General features: G+C 44.6%; 1 protein-coding gene across 3 annotated transcripts in view; it reads left to right on the forward strand.

Annotated features, from left to right (window-relative positions):
• LOC135217718 (dyslexia-associated protein KIAA0319-like protein) overlaps window positions 1-22,132 on the forward strand; it is a 248,419-nt gene that overhangs the window by 36,684 nt on the left and 189,603 nt on the right. For all 3 annotated transcript variants that reach the window (XM_064253707.1, XM_064253708.1, XM_064253706.1), the window contains exon 2: window positions 11,394-11,611. In XM_064253707.1, the coding sequence (XP_064109777.1) occupies window positions 11,407-11,611 (205 nt within the window). In that variant the 5' untranslated portion in view covers window positions 11,394-11,406. The remainder of the gene's footprint in view (window positions 1-11,393; window positions 11,612-22,132) is intronic.

Genomic DNA, 22,132 nt, shown 5'->3' on the forward strand with positions numbered 1-22,132 from the left:
CCCACATCTGCCAGCTCTACTTCCAAACGTTCAGCCCATGAGAAGCAGTTCTTCAGGCGGCTCTCCCCTGTGGTTTTCATTACTGAAGAACGCCCGCTTTCACTGCACACCGACAGCAATGAAATGGCGGTTAGCGTTTCAGTCATTTGTAAGCACGCAGGTTTAGAATCTTGAGATTCCTTCTCTCGATTCAGCTGGAAGACGTAGGTTGCATTCATTGCCTACCTTCGTCTTCAACGTCACAGTGTTGTTTCTCCTTAAGCTGAGATTCAACGTCTATGAGATTTTCTTGCCATCAGGGACCTCGGTCTTTTGAAGGCAATTGACTTTCGCCTTTTGAGCTTATGCATTAAGAGAATCATCGCCGCGCCGTCCGGCATCGGTGACTAACATATTTTGTTTGTTTGGTCTCTCAGCATAACTCTTTAAAGGCGAAGGTCACGTGACTTACCCGGATGCTTGGACAACTTGCCTCTACTGATTCCGAACCAGTCAGTCGGCAGCTGTCAGAGCGCCCGAGTCAGTTACGAACTATGCTGTGGACTTAGTTCGTTGTTCCAGAGCAATCATTACTTCGTCTTAATAGCTTGTCAGTATGAGTACTGTACATAACCAAAGTCGAGAAGAGGGATAGGTCATACGACTATCCCCTTCTTTTCGTCTTAGGTAACTGCATGACTTCTCTTGAGAAGTCAAGCACAAAGGGATGGGGATTTGTGACGCTCGATTTCGTACACCGATCTTCGTAGCGAAGACTCAGACCCTTCGGTAACTGACGATTGGTTCGAGTCCTTCACAATACCCTTCCTAATGGACTTCACCGCCTCCGATACGAAGGCTATGCTGCTTTGTCCTGTGAAGGCGCGACGGAGCTGTCTGAAGAAACTCGACACCCAGGATGAGTGTGGACGCCTCTTCATCATTCTCTCGCGTTCCGCAAGAACTTCTGGCGTGCGCAGGTAATGAAGGCAGGCGCCTGGTCCAACCGGACCGCATGCACCTCCTTCTACCTTCGGGATATTGCCCACAGTTCCTTGGATCTTTTTCCTTGGGAACCGTGGTGGTTGCTCAACACGTTGTGTAGTTAGCCCAGACCTCGCAGGCTGAACAGCATCGAGTCCTGGTGGTGACCGTAAGAATGGATGAGGAATGAGATGTGGACTGGCTCCTCTTCCCATCTTTTTCTTCCCTCTACCTCTGGGTAGAGGAACACGGTCGTCACCCTGCTGGGTAAGGACGAGATGCAGGTGAGCTACTCAATAGAGCACCATCCTATCCCTTTCAGTAGGGATAGGAGTAAATATCCACCATTCCTCCAACAAGGGGGAGGAAGTGGATGCCAATTTGAGACCAAACCCATCATTTTATGATTGTCTCTTGCAAACAGGAACAAGTTCTTGCTTGCTGGTACGAAGAGATACGCTTGCCTCTCTCTTAGTACTTGGTCCAGAGGTCTGACCATTGATCCTTCGGTGCGGAGCACACCCGATCAATCGGACAGAGGTTTGGATCCCTCCCTTGCTCTTACGACCAGGGAGGCACTCCAGGGTTGGACGAACACCAGTCTGTTCACCAAAAAGACTCAGATTCCTCCCACCAAGAAGTGAGTCTTCCTATTGTTAAAGGACCGAGGGTTTGTATTACGTATCAGAACAAATGACAATTTGTCGAAAATTGCATTTTTCCTAACTATACAAACCTGAGGTCCTTTACATATAGTCCCACCTCATGCCACCCCTCACTCTGCAACTTTTGCATGGGCCTAAAGCAAAAGTGATTCTTCACCTCTCGGGCGCGGGCGCGCGCACGATCGGACAAGCAGTTAACTACCGTTCTCCCCTTGTTCGAAGTTACCTTCCTATTGTTAAAGGACCTCAGGTTTGTATAGTTAGAAAAAATGCAATTTTCGACAAATTGTCATTTTTGTCACTTTAGAGGTGTTCAATTTTCTGGATTGGTCACTCGGAGTTCTGGCCAACAAATCTAAAGATCCGGAGTTTCTTAAAAACCCAGAGATTCTCCATAGCGTCCTGTCTTGCATGGACAAGGCAGTACAGGACGGTTCGGGAGAAGTGGCTTCCCTTTTGGTGCTGGTCTTCTGAAAAAGAGATCAGTATTATGGATCCCTATTATCAAAAGGGGTTTCTCCGAGCCAGAGGACTGCTTTATTGTTCGCCCTCTGTCGGATCATCTGTTTCCTTCTCAGTTGGTGAAGGATATATCTCGCTCGCTAACTGAAAAGGCGACACAAGACCTACTGGTACAGACGTCCAAGAAAGGACGCCCTGTAGTGTCGACGATTAAGAAAGACTCTCGTCCTCCTCAGCAGCCCTTTCGTGAGGTGCAGCGGCTCGTCCCCTGCCAGAAAGAAGAAAGCTCTGACAAGAGAGGAAGGTCTTCCTTCAGACCTTTCAAGAAAAACTAAATGACTTGTTGCTCCTTCAAGCACCAGTACGGCTCCAGACTCCTGAACTTTGCAGGAGTATGGGCAAAAAGGGGAGCCGACCCTTGGTCAGTCTCGTCCTAAAGAAAGGATACGTAATCCCTTCGAGGACAGTCCTCCCCTAACATCTACGCCTCGGGAACTGTCAGCGAGGTACAGAGACCCTGTAATGAGAAAGACTCTCCTTCAAAGGGTGTGGAACAAATGTGGGAAAAGGAGGCCATCGAACTTGTGCAGGATCCAACACTCCCCGGGATTTTACAATCGCCTTTTTCTAGTACCAAAGGCATCGGGGGTGGAGACCAGTACTGGACGTAAGCGCTCTGAATCGCTTTGTTCAGAAAAAGAAGTTCCGTATGGAAACGTCCGCCTCAGTAATGTCGGCTCTTCGTCCAGAGATTGGATGGTCTCTCTGGACTTGCAAGATGCGTATTTCCACGTTCCCATTCACCATTTGTCAAAGAAATATCTTCGGTTTGTAATAGGAGACAAGATTTTTTCAATTCAGGGCTCTGTGCTTCGGTCTGTCTACAGCTCCGCAGGTATTCACCAACCTGATGGCGAATGTAGCAAGATGGCTTCACCTAGAGGGAATAAACATCTCCTTTACTTAGACGACTGGCTGATCAGGGCCAAGTCGAAGATTCAGTGCTTGGAGGACTTATCACTAACAATAAACATGATAGAATCGCTGGGATTACTCGTGAACCTCGAGAAGTCGCAGCTGATCCCCCAGCCAGAGCTTGGTCTATCTGGGGATTCAGATGGATTCTCGGGTTTTCGAGTATTCCTTCGCGAGAAAGAATCACTCAGGGAGTTTGTAGAAAATCTTGAGCTTCTTAGAGAGAAAGAGCAGTTCAGCGAGGGATTATCTGAGCCTTTTAGGACCCTGTCCTCACTAGAAAAAAGTTCTTCTCTCTGGGGAGGCTTCACCTTCGCCCTCTTCAGTTTTTCCTGAAAGGGGTGTGGAGTTGGAAGACGGGACAACTCTCGGACATCTTCCCGCTTCCACAAGAGATAAAAGATCACTTGAAGTGGTGGATCCTTCCTCTTCAAAGAAAAACGAAGGCGTATCGCTTGCCCTGCAGAACCCAGACCAAGTGTTATATTCCGACGCTTCGGAGTCGGGATGGGAGCGACGCTAGGAGCAAGGGAGGTGTCAGGCACCTGGACAAAGGAACAGGTGTCCTGGCACATCAATTGCAAGGAACTAGTGGCCATACACTAGCCTTAAAGTTCTTCGAAGAGATAGTCAGAGGCGGGGTGATACAGATAAACTCGGACAACACCACGGCTCTGGCTTACATACGCAAGCAAGGAGGCACGCACTTTCTCCCTCTTTCAGTTAACAAAACAACTGTTAACCTGGACAGAAGAAAGAGGCATAACTCTCCTCACAAGATTTGTGCAAGGGATAAAGAATGTGAGAGCGGACAGACTGAGCAGGAGGAATCAGGTCCTTCCCACAGAATGGACTCTACACGAGGAAGTGTGTCGAAGTCTTTGGTCCCTGTGGGGGAGACCTCACATAGACCTGTTTGCGACGTTCCTCTCCAAAAGAATAGAGATCTTTTGCTCTCTAGTAGAAGATCCGAGAGCCTTCGCAATAGACGCGTTTCTCCTGGATTGGTCGGGTGTGGACGCCTACGCCTTTCCCCCGTTCAAGATCCTGGGGGAAGTGCTCAGGAAGTTCGTAGCTTCAAAGAGCACGAAGTTGACACTAATAGCCCCATTTTGGCCAGCCCAAGAATGGTTCACGAAGGTGCTGGAGTGGATAGTGGACTTCCCCAGATCTCTTCCAAACAGACCAGATCTACTCAGACAACCCCACTTCGAGAGGTTTCATCACAACCTCCCAGGTCTCGCTCTGACTGCCTTTCGACTATCGAAAGACTTGTCAGAGCGAGGGGCTTTTCTCGCAAGGCTGCGGGCTCTATCGCTCGAGCCCGCAGAGCTTCAACTAGAAGAGTATACCAATCGAAGTGGGAAGTCTTTAGGAGGTGGTGTAAGAGTCAGAAGCTGTCCTCCTCCAGTACCTCTATAGTTAATATTGCCGATTTCCTCCTCTTTCTGAGAGAGGAATCACACCTATCTGTATCAACAATAAAGGGATACAGAAGCATGCTGTCTTCAGTATTCAGAAATCGAGGGCTAGAAATTGCAGATAACAAAGATCTACACGATTTAATTAGATCCTTTGAAACTTCAAAGGCAGCTACTCCTAGAACACCTAGTTGGAATCTAGACGTGGTCCTGAAATTCCTTTCCTCGGATAAATTCGAGCCTTTACATCTGGCTTCCTTCCGCGACGTCACTAGGAAATGCTTATTCCTCCCGTTGTCTCTCGCTACAGCCAAGAGGACGAGCAATTGCACGCTCTGGATTCCACAGTGGGGTTCAAAGGAGATGCTGCTATCTGCTCGTTCCAGACAATGTTTCTGGCGAAGAACGAAAACCCGTCAAAACCTTGGCCCAGAAGCTTTGAAGTAAAAGGTCTATCTAACCTCCTAGGCAGAGAGACAGAGAGGTCTCTCTGTCCAGTGAGAGCTCTTAAATATTATTTAGAGAGGAAGAGACAGATGGGAGCTTGTCAACAAGGTCTTTGGTGTGCTGTGAAGAACCCCAAAAGACTCATGTCCAAAAACGCCTTGGCCTTCTTTGTGAGAAGCGTAATTACGGACGCACACAAGAACTGCTCGGAGGAATCCTTCGGTCTTCTAAAGGTTAAGACCCATGAGGTGAGAGCAGTAGCAACGTCCTTAGGCGTTCCAAAAGAATATGTCTCTTAAAAACATCATTGAGACTACTTATTGGAGGTGCAATTCAGTGTTTGCATCTCATTACCTGAAGGATGTGAGAGTGACTTATGAGAAGTGCTTCTCTCTAGGTCCATTTGTATCAGCAGATACAGTGCTGGGTCTTGGAGCAAAGACTGATCCTTAAAATATTTTGATTTTATCATACATAAACCCTCTTGTCAGATATGTGCTTGGTTTTCTATTAGCAAGCTCACGGATGTCGCACGGGCGCATAGTGTCATTGCTGGTAGGGGATCAAGGGTATGTATGACTAGTGGGGGAGTACAAAATTTTTTTTTTTGTATATTTTGTATAAATGAACATGTAATTATGTTTCGAGTTTTTGGTTGTTTGTAAGGAGTTCGGGGATAACTCCTTGCAATCTTAGAACTAACATGGATGTTAGGATCAGGTGATCGGGATCGGTGTTGTGCTCCTTGAACAAGGTGTATTGTCATGTTAGTGGAATAGCACCCAATGACAAAGGCCTTTAGGCTCTGCCGAGTAAGTGGATAAGACCCCATTGGCAGACCCACAAGAACTCTTAGCCATAGATCAATATCTCGCTGAGGCTCTTGAGGCTAAGCAGACTCCAAGGCAGTAGCCGCGAAGTCTTCAGCCTAATAAGGTAGGAACCAAGGTTTATTAATACCTACAACATATGTTGTTTACCTGTCTATTTCAGTAGTTAGCTGTCTCTTACCCACCACCAATGGGTGCTAATCAGCTAAGTATATATCTGGCAGGGAAGTTGAATGTATAAAAATGATATTGTCATGTACAATAAAGTTTTATACATACTTACCTGACGAGATATACGATTAATGGCCCACCAGCCTCCCCGCAGGAGACAGGTGGAAGAGAAGAATTCTGATTAGAAAACGGGAATGGTTCCTAGTCCTGCCACCCAGGGCAGGGCGGTAGATCACCTGACCTACTGGTAGCGTGTGCCGCGAAATTTGAAATTCTGTCGGAGACGACGGAGTCTATAGCTAAGTATATATCTGTCAGGTAAGTATGTATAAAACTTTATTGTAACATGACAATATCATTTTTCTTCTTAGTTATGCTGGACCCATGGGCAGCTGCAGAGGACGCGTTCCAACACCCCTGGAACAACCTCGTAGTTTACGCCTTTCCCCCGTTCTGCCTGATTCACAAGGCGATCAGCAGAGTGTTGATCACTAGCAATCTTCGGATGATTCTGGTGGCACCCAAATGGCCCTGACCTGCTGGCTCTTCTCTCAGAGGCACCGCGAGAGATTCCCCCATGGCACAACCTGCAGTGTCAACCGCATGTAGAACGGTACCACCAGGCAGTTCATTCCGTGTCTTCACGGCTGGCGGTTATCCACCATCTCTTGCGAGTGAGAGGCTTTTCTTGCTGATCAGCAACAGAGATGGCTGGATATCTCAGACAGTCCTCTGCAGCAGTATACCAGGGAAAGTGGTCCATCTTCTGTGGTTGGTGTCGTAGATGGGGTCTCTCTCCGCTCAGAGCCACTCTTCAGCAGGTAGCAGATTTCCTCATCTTTCTTCTCCGAGAGAAGCTCCTCTCTGTCTCCGCAATCTAAGGCTACAGAGCTGCCCTGGCCCTAGTCCGTAAACTGCAAGGAGTCGATATTTCCACCTCCATGGAAATATCACTCCTAATGAGGAGCTTCGAGAGGTCTTGCCCACCCACGGAACTCAGGCCCCCGGGCTGGGATGTGACTCTCGTCCTTAGGAGCTTGACTCGCAGACCCTACGAGCCACTCCGAGGGTCATCAGACAGGGATCTGACCCTCAAGACCGTCTTTTTGCTGGCCCTGGCATCAGCGAAGAGAGTAGAACTCTACGGTCTTTCCTTCGATGTTAAACACTCGAAGGGATGGGGATCAGTTACGCTCAATTTCATCCCGGATTTCGTAGCGAAGCCTCAGAACTCTTCGGTCCCTGACGCTAGGTTCGAGTTCTTCACAATCCCCTCCCTGGAAGACTTCACCGATAATGATGCGGATGAGATGCTACTTTTTCCTGTGCGGGTGCTACGGCGCTATCTGAAGAAAACTCGACACCTCAGGTCTGAGTGTCGACGCCTCTTTGTTAGTACCGGGGTGACCAAGAAAGAAGTGTCCAAGAACACTGTTTCTTTCTGGCTTCGTGAGGTAATCCGGAAGGCGTACGACTCACACAGGAGTGCCAACACCAGTACCCTTTGTCCAAGAGCTCCCAAAGTCGGAGGTATTGGTCCAACCCTTGCATTCCTCAAGAACTTGCCCGTGGCACAGGTACTGACGGCAGGGGTTTGGACCAACCAGACCACCTTCACCACCTTCTGCCTTCGGGATATTCCCGACAGGTCCTTGGACACATTTTCCTTGGGACCCATGGTGGCTGCTCAACAAGTTGTGTAGCTTACCCAGCTCCTTTACTGGACAAGGTAGCATCTCATCCTGTGAGACTGCATGAATGGAGAGTGAATGAGTGTGATTGGCTTCTCTTCCTCCTCTTTTTCTTCCCTCTCCCTGCGGGCAGAGGGTAGCGGTCCTCACCACGCTGTACAGGACGAGGATGCAGGTAAGTTACGTAACCAAGCTCCATTCTGTCCCTTTCATTAGGGATAGAAGCGTTTATCCGGCCCTTCCCTAACAAAGGGGGAAGCGGACAGCAGCGAGAGACAAACCCAATACTTTATATTTGGCTCTTTCATAGGACCTAGTTCTTGCTTGCTATTCATAAGAGGTATGCATGCCTCCCTCTTATGAATTGGTCCACAGGTCTGACCACTGATCTTGCAGTGCACACTCCGATCAGTTGGACAGAGGCTAGGTTCCCCCCCTTTGCTCTTACGACCAGGAAGGGAACCCAGGTTGGGCGAATACCAGTATGTTCACAAGGCTCAGATTCCACCCACCAATAAGTGAGTCTTCCTTATGTAAAGGACTGAGGGTTTGTATTACGTGTCGGAACAAATCACAATTTTTGGAAGTAAATGGTATTTTTCCTAACTATACAAACCTGAAGTCCTTTATATATTGTCCCACCTCATGCCACTCCTCACTCTGTTCCTGGGTCTAAAGCAAAGTGATATGTTTACCTCCAGTCGGGCGGGACTCCCGACCATCAGACAAGCAGTTACTGCCGAACTACCTTGTTAGTAAATCTTACGACCAGTCCAGCTGGCGCTGAATAGTAATTCCTTATGTAAAGGACCTCAGGTTTGTATAGTTAGGAAAATACAATTTACTTCCAAAAATTTTGATTTTTTGTTTAGCTTTGTTTTTTTATTGATTGAGAAAAAACTTGAACAACAACAATGCACAATGTAGGCTGTCCTCTTGAGTGTCTTGCCTCCTGTAATGGTTGACCCAAATAGGTTCTGTTGGGGAAGGTGTGTACTTATGCAACCCCCCACGAAGAGTGCTGTTTGGGCTTCTTCTTAGTCTAAGAAGTTTGGTAGGAGTAGGAAGGACGAGAGTTCATCTGCTGTCACATGATCATGACCCTTTGGTGGTGCAGATGCTCTTGCAATACACACTTAGATGAAAGGACTGCTCCTGACTCTTCTAAATATATCTTATGTGGATCACTGCTGGATGAGTCTGCATGTCTTGCTCATGCTGTGCATGCTTGGTGTCAGGATTGTGTGTGCATGGTTGCTAGGAACAGGTAAAGGGAGGGGCATGTGTCTCCTGTTTCTTTAGCATGTGTACGTGGTCTTAAGACCACGTGTATTCAGCAGTCGGGTTGGCTCCCCTGCCCCCAAGCTGCCTCTGGGACACACACGGAAGTGTCCGCACAGTCTTCTTACTTGGTTTGAGAGACAGGCAGTGGTCACTAGTCCGCTCCTTCTACTACCATAGTTGTTACTGAGTAGTATAGGGGTGATGGTAAGATAAGAGAGGCCAAGTGTGAATGCCTTTCAGACATTGACCATGTTAAATCTTGTGGAGCTTCTCCTGGATGGAGTTGCATTTGTTTTTCATGAGATTGAGAACAAGTGAAGAAGCAGAAGTCAAGCATGTCCACCTCTCTTTCTGGAGAGGGCATAACTCATTTCTCTTGTTATCTCTTGGGTCTGAATGGTTCCAGTTCTCCAGAACCTCTTCAGCCCAAGCTTTAGTAGCACTTCCAAGAGGTTATTGTGGCTTTTCCTTGGCAACATTCACTTCAGGATGTGATGCCCTTGCCCATAGATGTTAAGGTGGAACTATACAAACCTGATGTCCTTCACATTTATGCCCACCTCATGCCATCCCTCAATCTGAAGCTGGGCCAAAAGGCAAAGTGGAGTGTTTACATCCAGGCAGGTGGGCCTACCCGCCTACCAGATGGTAGTTTCTGCCTAACCACCTTGTTCAAGAATTTAATGGCCGTAATTCCAGCCAATGCTGAAAGTAATTCCTTACGTAAAGGAGTTCAGGTTTGTATAGTTAGGAAAATTATGATATTTGGGAATTATTATAGTTGCTCAGAGTTTTTGGGTTTTTTCCGATGTAGAATCGTACATGAAAAAGATTCAAGAAGTGCTTGCCTTAAACGAGTGTTCAGTCAACAGTAGGATAAGTCTGCTGGGGTTCCTTACGTCAATGAAACAGTGTGTGTCTCTCGGCAGGCTTCATCTTAGACCCCTGCAATTGTTTTTGAAAGTGAGCTGGACAGGAAGGAGTTTCCAGACTCCCATGTATTTCCAATAACACAGGAAATAAAAGAAGACCATCTTTGGTGGAATTCAGGGTAGAGACTGTCGGAAGGCAGGTCTCTTTTTCAGCTGAACCCTGTTTCAACGGACGAGCTAAGTCATTGGAAACAGGTCCTTCCGACAGAATGGCTGCTGGATCCTCTGGCTTGCCTAGACCTTTGGAAACTGTGGGGAAAACTGTTGGATAGACTTGTACGCCACATCTCGGAACCATCGTTTCCGCAATTTTGTTCACCAGTTTCAGACCCACAGGTGTGGGCGGTGGATGCTTTACTTCTGGACTGGTCAGACAAGGAGCTGTATGCCTTCCCCCCATTCAGCTTAATAAGGCAGGAATTGAACAAGTTCCTGATGCACAGCAACGTGCCTCTTATCCTTGTGGCTCCCTTCTGGCCATTGAAGGAATGGTTTCCCAATTTAGTAGATCTGTTAATGGACTTCCTGAAGCTGCTTCCTCAAAAGAGGCAACTACTCAGACAACCACACTTCCAGAGATTCCACGAAAACCCGTCCTCTCTGGACCTTACAGGATTCAAACTGCCACAAACTCCTCAGAAAGAAACGGTTTTCTAAGAGAGCTTTGGAAGTTATTGCCATGTGTTGGGTAAAATCCTCTAACAACATTTATCAGACCAAGTGGAGGATCTTCAGGGAGTGGTGTAAGAATACTAACATCTCTTCTAAAACCACTGTAATGCAAATAGCTGATTTTATGCTTCATTTGATGTTGATAAAAAAACCTATCATCCTCTAGCATCAAGGACTATAGGGCCATGTTGGCCTCAGTATGTATTTAGTCATAGAGGCTTGGATTTGTCTTCCAGCTCAAACATGTTACAAAGAAAAAATTGAGCCTTTCTACCGGACATTCATTAGAGATAAAGCTTTGATTATACTGATGCACATATTAAAGTCATGAATGATTATCTTATGTATATATTTACTTTTTGTGTATATATATATATATATATATATATATATATATATATATATATATATATATATATATATATATATATATATCATATATATATATATATATATATATATATATATATATATATATATATATATACATATATATATATATATATATATATATATATATATATATATATATATATATATATATATATATATATATATATATATATATATATATATATATATATATATATACATATATATATATATATGTATATATATATGTATATATAGTATATATATATATATATATATATATATATATATATATATATATATATATATATATATATATATATATATATATATATATATATATATATACTATACTATACTATACTATATATAATATCTAAGCTGTTGTTCGAGTGGAAACTATAGCTATATAATTACTTGCTAAGTATATGTAAAACCTTTTTTTATTATTAAAACATTATTTTAAAAAATTAGCATGTAATTTTCTCATACAGTTTTGTTTTTTCAGGAAAGAATGTTGAATGGCTAAAAAATCTCACATTAATATGGCCAAGAATAAAAGACACTTCAGCAATATAGTGCAGTGTGCCACATTTTTATCCTTATTGTACCCTAGCGCTTGTATGGTGTTAGACGAATCATTAGTTAAGGAACTTGAGAAGAAATGTCCATCACTTGATGTCCATGTGTATGAAGATAGTGTTTTGCTTGGAGCTAGGACAGCAGGTGAAGTATTTACAAACTTAAATATTCTGTATATTGTTGTTCTAGTACAATAATTAAATGTTATGAAATGTTACAGGATATATTAATAAGAAAATCATCACTTTTCTATGTTTTAATATGCAAATATCCTGTTACGCTATTACTTGGTCCAGATTTCGTTGGGTTCATATGAATTATAAACCTGTCACTTTTTATGGATGCATTTTCTTTTGTTGTCAGTGTAAGAGAGCAAGTGTGGAATTATTAGTTAAAATTAAAAAGTTGCTATGAGCTGATAGGTTGACATGTTAGCTGTCACATACGGGAGATGCAACTCTGTGTTGACTTCCCATTACCTGAAGGATGTCAAGATAACCTGCGAGAGATCCTTCTCTCTTGGTTTATACGTGTCTGTGGATACGTTGCTGGGATAGGGAGCCGATACTGATCCTTAACTAGTGAGTTGAATTTTGTTTAATGTCGAGTTTTTAGGGTTGTTTGAAAGGAGTTTGGGGATAACTTTTCAATTTAAGTACTAACCCTCGTGTTAGGATCAGGTGATCGGGATCGGTGTTGTGCTCCTTAATTATGCCACTAGGCAAGGTGTGTTGTCATGTAAGTGGATAAGACCCCATTGACAAATGCCATCAGGCTCTGTCGAGTAAGTGGATAAGACCCCATCGACAGACCCACAAGAACTCTTAGCCATAGGTCACATCCTCGCTGAGGCTCTTGAGGCGAAGCAGACTCCTAGGAGTAGCCATGAAGTCTTCTGCCTAAACAAGTAGGAACCAAGGTTTTATTTATTACCTACAACGTATGTTGTTTACCTGTCTATTCAGTAAATAGCTGTCTCTTACCCACCACCAATGGTGCAAATCAGCTAAGTATATATCTGACAGGGAAGTTGAATGTACAAAAATGATATTGTTATGATACAATAAAGTTTTGTACATACTTACCTGGCAAGTATATACGATTAATGGCCCACCCAGCCTCCTCACAGGAGACAGGTGGAAGAGAAAATCTGATTAGTAAACAGGAATGGTTCCTATTCCTGCCACCCAGCGGCAGGGCGGTAGATCACCTGACCTACCTTGAGTGTGTGCCGCAAAATTCGAATTTCTGTCGGGACGACGGAGTCTATAGCTAAGTATATATCTGCCAGGTAAGTATGTACAAAACTTTATTGTATCATAACAATATCATTTTTTGTTTTTGCATTATAACTTTTGGCAGTTTTTGGTTTATTTATAATGGGAATTATGCAGTTTGGTATTTAGGTGTTGTTGATGACAAGGACTGGCTGCTTGATAACTCACGCTGCTTCCATTATCAATCTGACATGGGACCAGCCACTGGGTTGTCAGCACTGGCGACTATGCTTCTCCCAAAGTCGATGCCGACCTAGGATTAGCCACTGGTTCGCTTGTCCTGATGACTCATGCTTCTTCCTTTGTCTCTCTGGACAGGGAATTAGTTGATGGATCGTCTGCTGTCATCTGGTGACTCGTTCACCATCTACTTTTTGTCTCACTTGTTTTCTCGGAGTCGGACACTTTTGCGAGATCAGGCGACATTTAGTAACTCTAAGTTTCTTGTTGACAAAGTTGGTTGCGTTGCTACACCCTCCGATGATCATTTAACATGAGACCAATTTGGAGTGTCGGGCACTCATCATTTGGGACTGAGTTGCCTTTTTGCTCCGTGCTCCTTTCTCTTGGCACCAGAAAGCTTGAGTCAGGAGTTGCTCATGAGTCGATATCGCTGCTGGCAACGTTGGGTTGCGTTAATACACCCCCAAAGTTTGTTTAGCTTTGAATTGCCCAGGCAGTCCAGGCACTCATCCTTCAGGAAAAGAGTTGCCAGTATCCGCTTCTCTCTCTTGGCGCCAGACATTTGTGAGAGAATAGGTGTTGTTGGTGGTTGTAGTGCTTAATGAAGTCATCAGGGTGCAGCCTTGCTGTCCTTGATGTCGTCTGACTTGTCACCTGGTCGGTCACCTGACTTTTGTACAGATAAACTGACTATGCACTTACTCCTTGTCCTTTACTACTGCAGTTCGGCAGCATTATGGTAGGAGACTTTGAGTTCTTAGTATCTTAGACTTTGGGTTGAGTTTTTAACTCTGTATATGATATGTATTTCTTTATTGTTTTATGTCCTGTTGTTATTTTTTTCTTATTTTTCCTTTTCCATTAATTGGATTAGGTTGGTCCCTTCTATTCTGCCCAAAAGGGAAATTTTACTCAGATTCCCTCCTCCTTTTCAATGTGGTTAATCAGACTAGATAAATTATATTAAGGTAGTGTTTATTAATATGGAATATTACTATAAAATTAGTATTAATAATACTTACCTGTATAATTTATGTAGTCCCACCTATCCTACCCCATGATCTACCTATCACAACTAATTTTCAAGGGAAGGTTTTGTAACTGTCAACAGCAGTGTTGCTAACTGGCGGACAGAATAGGAGGTAACAGGGTTGCCAATACTGTAAATTTTGGTGCAGTTTTTGGGGATTTAGGGCTAGATTATACAGGTAAGTATTATTAATGTTAATATTGCAATACACCCCCTGAACACCTGAATAAGCCCTGGTCACTTACCAGCCCGAACCCTCATTTATTAAAAATTTACCAAATCTTTGGTTAAAATAAACAATCAGTGTTGCCAATCTCCTGGCAAACACCCTCGTTACCTAGTTACCAGCCCACCGCTGGTAGCCCTGCCTCACGGGCTGGTTACACCTGCCCTCTCACGTCAATCACTTATCGTTCGCGGTGGAGTACAGATGTATCCACAGCGAACTCCTTTTTGGTCTTGCCCGGCCTTCATTTGCACCTTTGATTTGATTGATTTTGGTGACGAATTACGCATCCATTTGGATTACGGTTTGGATTGCTCTTGATACCTTGTCATTAGACATGGATTCTGCAAAAGAAAAAGCAACTCAGGCTATGACAACGACAAAGACTACTGCATCCTCAGCCACGACATCACAGAAAACGACGAGCGGAAGTTCAACAACGTATCGTCTTTGCCAACAATGCGAGAAAAGGATGAGTACCCTAAGACATGACAGTCATTCCTTATGCGTAAATTGTAGGCCTGTTCAATGTAATGTAAAGACCAGATGTGTGGAATGTCAGGAGTGGTCTTTGGACCAGATGTTAGGGTATCTCAAACATAAGAAAGGTCTCGTATCAAGAAGTAAGCGTAGGCAGGAAGAGACTAACGTAGACCAAGATAAAGATTTAGAGACAGCGCTCCTTAAGAGACTTTAGAGTAGGCTGACATCGAGTATGACGTCTCTGTTTACCGATTTTATGTCAAGGTTAAGTGAAGATAGATCGAGCAATAGGGATACTGAAATTACTAATCGTTCTTTTCCAGCTCCCCTGCCTGTTCCAGAGACAGCCCTAACGGGTGCTGGGGGTTATGGGGTTCCACAAGCCCACAGGGCAGGATCCGCCGTCCCCCCTGGCTCGGAGCAGGCAGAGTTAGCAGCAGTTTCCCCTTTAACCCCTAACAAAGATGGCAAGTCTAAATCAGAATTAGGAGACAAAGTGACAGATAGGGAGATAGGACCAGGGGTGGAGGGAAAGATCTCTTTAGCCTTAGAAGAAAGACCAGAAGCAAAGATACCCAGGGTTTTTTCTCCGCTCGATCCAGCGGATTGTAGTTTTCCTTCTGGTCAATCATCCCGGGGAAAAACTAGTGAAGGTATTGGTAAGAATGTAATTCAGTCCTCGTCTAAAGTTTGAGTTCCTTGCTTCAGAAGCTTTTAGGCCATGGTTGGTCTTTCAGATCTGGTTTTGGGTCTGTCGGGTTCTGAAGGGTTGAGTATTTCTCCTTCGTCTTTAAGGTTACTTTCCTCTACTTATACGATACGATAATTGTTAATACGTATCAACTAATTCTCTGTTCAATGCATATTGACTTACGATAATTCAGTATGTAGAGAAATCGAATAAAATTAACTACGGCTAGCCTAGTGTTCATGATGATATATCGTATGCATATACAGTAGCCTAGCCTAGCCTAAAGTATTCGCTGTATACTACATATTGGTAGAGTGATTTTTATAGTGGCTAATGCTGTAGGCTCAAGGCATTCTGACTTTGCATAATTCAGTACAGGTGTAATTGAAAACGAATGAGAATCCAATCTTAGGATAATTCAATATTAATGTAATCGAACAGAATGAAGATCAGATTCTGTCCGACTAAAGCATTATAATTGTGTTATATGTATCATCATATTAGCGTAGTATAAACACTAATTCGGTAGTCATTCACGCTGGAATCAGCTGAGGACGAATATGGGTTTGCGTTGCCATATCCATCTCATTCTGTCCCGATTGGCTAGCGTGACTAACGTAACAACTCGTTCCTCACTTATGCCAGGTTTGTACAAATGTCTTGAAGGAGACGTGTTTTTCAACTATGTTGACATTTAACATAGTCATTAAGGTATCTTGTGGCATATAATCAGATGTCAGATTTAAGGAATTCGTATGTATGACGTCTTCATACATTTAACAGACTAATTGCCGTCAGTAATTACATTGTGCTTTTGTCAATTACAGTTACAAATAATTACCAGTCGTATTATCAAATTACAGTGACGACTGAAATTAATATTAGGCCTAATAAAGTTAATTTAATTACCTTAAATTATTAATTATTACTTTTCAATCAAATTACAATTACAGAAGCTTGTCGTCAAACAGCACTGATGTAGGAAGGCATGGCTTAGACAGACAATGATGCCGGCTAGTCTGTTTCCTTGGCTCCAGATTCAACCATATCACTTGGTCTTGGCTAATGTTTTTGTTCCTAGTTAGCATATTAATGAATATCTGGATAGTACTTAACTTATGGAACGAAGTCTTACTGTTCGTCTTACGATGTAATTTAAGGCCAAAATTTGACTAATACGTCTCGTTGGAAGCTAGTTTTTCTCTCAGGTTAGATGGCGTAAAATTTAGCGATTCTGTTCGTTTTCACTCGTTTTCATAGGTATTACGAACCTTACACTTTATTAATACTTTGTCGATGTGAAAACAACAGTAATGAGCTCTTTCATGCTATTACTTTCTTTTACCACGGCTACGTTTGAATTCACACAAAAGCTTGATCAGCTTCAGCTACATTTATAACATGAATACAGTAATTACCGTCGCACACGGATGAATACAATAACGGATGTTGCTATCGGATTCGATTACTGTCGCACGCGGATCAATACAATAAAGTGATGTTGCTTTAGGATTCGATCGCATTAGCAACAAGTTCTCGTTCGGTTGTTCATAGCTGTACGCAGTTATACGAGTATATTATCATTAAGATAATACTTTTTTTTTAACTTAGAAGAGGGTGCAATTTACGGAGGTGGAGATGTTAGACGATTGTAATTCTCTCTTCTCTCTCTCTCTCTCTCTCTCTCTCGCTCTCTCTCTCCTCTCATCTCTCTCGTCTCTCTCTCTCTCTCTCTTTTCCACGGGTCCTGTAGTTCTCAGGTTGCTGGTGTTGATGCTTCAAGGCGGTATCCGCAACAACGTATTTTTTATTTTTATTGTAGTGTCTTACCGAACAATTATAGAGCCGTGATTTCCACGAGCGGCAGGATACTAAATTCAAATTTAGCGCGTCGGCGTCGCCAACACTGGTGGTGATGACGTCATCTCCCTCCACTCGACCGGGAGAACCAGGTACAACTGCCCAGGTGAATCCAATTCTTTTCCTGCCGGCGTCCGGTGAACATCGGTGGTCGGTGCGGTTGGATGACTTTGCTTCGCCTTTTTTCTTGTGGATTTGATCTTCGGAATTGGTGAAGTACTCTTTTTTGGCGTTGTTGTGATTTTGCTTTTTATTTAGGCGTTGCCATGTCGGATTCTAGTCCGTCGGGAGTTAGGTTTTGCATCTCAGGATGTAAAACTAGATTATCCAAGTTAGAGTATGATTCTCACACTAAATGTGTTAAGTGTAGGGGACAGGTTTGTTCAGCAGATCGAACATGTAACGAGTGTAGTGATTGGACTGATTCTCAATGGAAGTTTTTTAGTTCATACTCGGAGAAATTAGCTAAAGACAGAATTAGAAAAGCAGCGCTTAGGGAAAGTAGACTTAGCTCTGCTTCGTCTTGCAATGCATCTGTTTCCTTCTGTTTCTCCTCAAATTGTTATGTCTCCTTTAACTACACCTCCTATTCCTCCTACTAATCCCACTTCTCCGGCTTCCCGTGTAGTTTCTTCCGACACCATTGCCAGTCTGGAATCGAGGTTAGATCAGAAATTTTCGGTACTAGCGAATACGGTTGTTTTGCAACTTGGTAATTCAGTTAAGACTTTTTTGAGAGAAAGCGGCTTTCAGGTAAGAGTGTAGTTTGAGGGTGCGTCTGTCTGTCCTGACACTCTCCTAGACAAAGGTCACTGTCCAGCTCCCCCCGCACCGGGGAGAAGACATACCGGAAGTCCAAGGGAGTCGATCGGGATTTGCCCACAGACAGGCGCCTCTCTTGTTGAGCCTGTTGCGCCTCAACAGGGCTCGGTTAAGCGTTGGAAAGGTGTTGCTGTCAGACGCCTTTCGAATGATTCAAGCGATTCGTCTCCGGTCGCGCGGCGCTCTTGGCGAGATTCGCCCGTTTTCGCGTCCCTTAAAGAGGCGTTCAGGCGCCGATTCTTCGCCTCCTCCAGTCAAGCGGTATAAGGAGCCTGAGAGTAGGGTTGCGCCGCGGCCGTTAGCGGCTCGTATTCGTCGCCTCAATCTGTGCCTTTTTCGGCTCCATCTACTAGTAGAGATTGTGGTTTTAGCGCTGTAGCTAGCAGTTCTAAGGGTGTTTCTTTAGGCGCTTTTTCGTCTGTTACGCCTGATGCGCCTGTTTCGCCTCGAATTTCGGCGGCTCCGAGCGAGGCGCAAGTAGTTTTTCCGCCTCCTGCTGAACATTTAGGCTCTTCCAAGCCTACGTTAACTGTTTTTTATTCGTCTCTGGCGCCTTTGCGCAAGCAGTTAGAGATGTTAACCAACTGGATGAATGAGTCCAAGGGTGGTTCGAAACCTTCAGATCCGGTTGTAGTTCCGTCTACTTCTTCGGCGGTATCAGAGAATGAAGAAGAAGTAGAGGAGGAGGATTCACATCACCTCTCGTGTTATTCACGTCTCCTTAGATTTCTTCTGGTATCTTATCCAGATTATTTTGAGAAAGCGGCTCCGCGCTCCCCAACTTCGACTTTTTTGATGAGGAGGAAAACTTCAGACCCTCTCCTCCAAAACTTGTTCTATCTAAAGCGGTTAGACATTCGTTGAAAGAGACTGAGAAAATGGATGTCTATGAAAAAGAGACTTAGGGAAGGCTCTTTTTGCTTACCCTCCCTCTAAGTTGCTTCGTAAGAGGTATAGGTTTTTATGTAACTGGGGAAGCTCCTTCTCTGGGAGTTTCTGCCTCCTCTCCCAGGGAGACTTCTCCAGTTTAATCGACTCCTCTAGAAGATCGGCTTTCGCCGCAGCGAAGTTTTCTTTACAGCGCCTGAGTTGGACCACGTTGTAAAGAATCAATTTAAACTTTTGGAAGTCTTTAGCTTCCTTGATTGGACTATTGGCGCTTTAGCGGCCAAGATCGAAGACTGTCCTTCTCTTTCTCAGGAGTTAGCGGAGGATTGGATTGGTGTTCTGTCCTGTGCGGACAAATCCATTAGGGATGGATCTGATGAGTTAGCTTCGCTCATCGCCTTTGGTACCCTTAAGAAAAGGCAACTTTGGTGCTCATTTGCTTCTAAAAGGGTTACTTCCCAACAGAAGTCTGCTCTCTTGTTTGCTCCTTTTGTGAAAGATAACTCTTTCCAGACGATGTAGTGTTGTCAATTTCGTCTGCGCTAGATAAGAAATCTACTTCGGATTTACTGGCACAGTCTACTAAGAGACCTAAAGCTCCTGTGGAGACTGTGTTCCTTCGGTTTCTCCGCTGGCCCAAGTGCCTTTTCGAGGGAGAAAACCCAAGCGCTTCTTTCGGCCGAAGTCGAATTTGCGACCTCAGTCTAAGGCCTCGGCCAAGGGTTAACAAACCTTCCAAATGAAAGCTCGGTTCTTCATGCACCAGTGGGAGCCAGGCTGGCTCTGTTTTTGGGAGGAATGGAAAACAGAGGAGCAGAAGCCTGGGTAGTGCAAGTACTCAAGTTCGGCTATCGTATTCCTCTCGTTTCACCTCCCTCGCTCTCACCTGTGCCAATTCCATTCCAGACATACTCTCCGGGCTCAGACAAATTACTGGCGCTAGACCGCAGAAGTGGAAGCGCTTGTTCTCAAAGAAGCGATAGAACAGATAGAAGGGGATTTTCCTCCAGGCTTTTACAATCGCCTTTTTGTAGTTCCCAAGTCATCAGGGGGCTGGAGGCCGGTTTTGGATGTGAGCGCCCTGAACTTGCATGTCCAGAAAACAAAATTTCATATGGAGACCACTCGGTCGGTTTCTGGAGTCCATCAGCAGGGGGATTGGATGGTCTCTCTGGACATGCAAGACGCTTATTTTCACATTCCGATACATCGCGAATCTCAGAAGTACCTGAGGTTCATGTTCGAAGGCAAGGTGTTTCAGTTTCGGGTGCTTTGCTTCGGACTAGCGACCGCTCCTCAAGTTTTCACCAGGGTTCTATCCCCGATAAGAAGCTGGCTGCACATATTAGGAGTAAGAATCTCCCTCTATCTGGACGATTGGCTTCTCCGGTCGGAATCAGAGAGTCGGTGCATGAAGGACCTTTGGAACAACTCTGGATCTTGCCAGAAAGTTAGGAATTCTGGTCAACAAACAGAAGTCCCAGTTGGTTCCATCTCAGAGCATCCTTTATTTGGGGATGATTCTGAATGCTCAAGTTTTTCGGGCTTTTCTGTCCCCGAAGAGGGTTCAAGGCTGTCTGGAGACAGTTCAGGAGTTCTTGGACAAAAAGGTAAGTTCTCGCCAATCAGTGGATGAGGCTCCTGGGCAAATTGACGTCAGTGGAGAAATTTGTGACGTTTGGGAAGACTGCACATGAGACCTCTGCAGTTTTTCCTGAGAGCCTCTTGGTGCAGGAAGACACAACCAGACTCGATTACCTTTCCTGTCACAGATCAAATAAAAGAGGACCTAAGGTGGTGGCTCTCTCAAGCAAGGTTGGAAGAAGGGTTAGATTTACGACCCATCCTCCCGAACCTACAGTTCTTTTCCGACGCATCGGACACAGGTTGGGGAGCCCTACTGGGAAATCAACGGACGTCAGGAGCTTGGTCGGAGAAGGAGAAGAAGTTCCACATAAATGTAAAGGAACTGTTAGCAATTTTCTTGGGGCTCAGACAGTTTCGGAGCTTAGTAGAAGGTCGAGTAGTGGCAGTGCATTCCGACAACTCCACGGCTCTCTCGTACGTGCGGAAACAGGGGGGGACTCAGTCTTTCTCTCTGTACGAAGTAGCCAAGGATCTCCTCCTGTGGTCAAACGAAGCGAAGGTTCAGCTAGTCCCGAGATTTGTTCCGGGAAAGATGAACGTCCTGGGCGGACGAGGTTAAGTCGTCAACAGCAAGTGTTACCTCTGGAGTGGACTTTGGACAACAAGATTTGTGAGAAACTTTGGCGCCTTTGGGGACGACCGTCAATAGACCCTGTTTCGCGACATCAAGGAACAACCGTCTTCCTCTCTTTTGTTCTCCAGTCCCAGATCCTCTAGCTTGGTCGGTGGACGCAATGCTGTTGGATTGGTCGGGTCTGGAAGCTTATGCATTCCCTCCGTTTGGTCTAATAAGAGAGGTGCTGAACAAGTTCATTTCGCACAGCAATGTAACACTAACGTTAATCGCCCCCTTTTGGCCCAGGAAAGAGTGGTTCCCGGACCTTCTCCAGTTGTTAGTAGACTTCCCCAGACTTCTTCCTCCAGAAAAGTGGCTTCTCAAACAACCTCACTTCAAGAGGTTCCACCAAAACTTGTCCGCTCTAGCTCTGACAGGTTCAGACTGTCCGGAATCTTGTCAGGAGCGAAAGGATTTTCAAGAAGAGCTGCAGAAGCTATCGCTCGTTGTAGGAGAGAGTCTTCTAACAAACTCTATCAAGGGAAGTGGAGAATCTTCAGAGAGTGGTGTAGAAGTGCTAAAGTCTCTACTTCTGCGACCTCTTTAACAGAAATAGCAGATTTTCTTCTATTTCTTAGGAACTCTTAAGAAACTGGCTCCTTCGACGATCAGAGGATATAGAGCCATGCTCTCTTCGGTTTTTCGACATCGAGGTTTGGATATTTCCTCCAATTCAGATCTGTCGGACCTCATTAGGTCTTTCGAAACCACTAAGCTCCCGCAAGATACAGTGGCTTGGAACTTAGATGTGGTGCTTAAGTTCCTCATGGGGCCACCGTTTGAGCCTTTGAAGTCGGCTTCACTCAGGAACTTGACTAAGAAGGCACTTTTTCTTATTGCACTAGCTTCTGCTAAGCGTGTCAGCGAATTGCACGCTATAGACAAAAGAGTCGGTTTCTCTCAAGGCAATGCTGTATTTTCGGTATCTTTGACCTTTCTAGG

Source organism: Macrobrachium nipponense, chromosome 7 (assembly GCF_015104395.2).
Source record: "Macrobrachium nipponense isolate FS-2020 chromosome 7, ASM1510439v2, whole genome shotgun sequence".
NCBI classification, from domain to species: Eukaryota; Metazoa; Arthropoda; class Malacostraca; order Decapoda; family Palaemonidae; genus Macrobrachium; species Macrobrachium nipponense.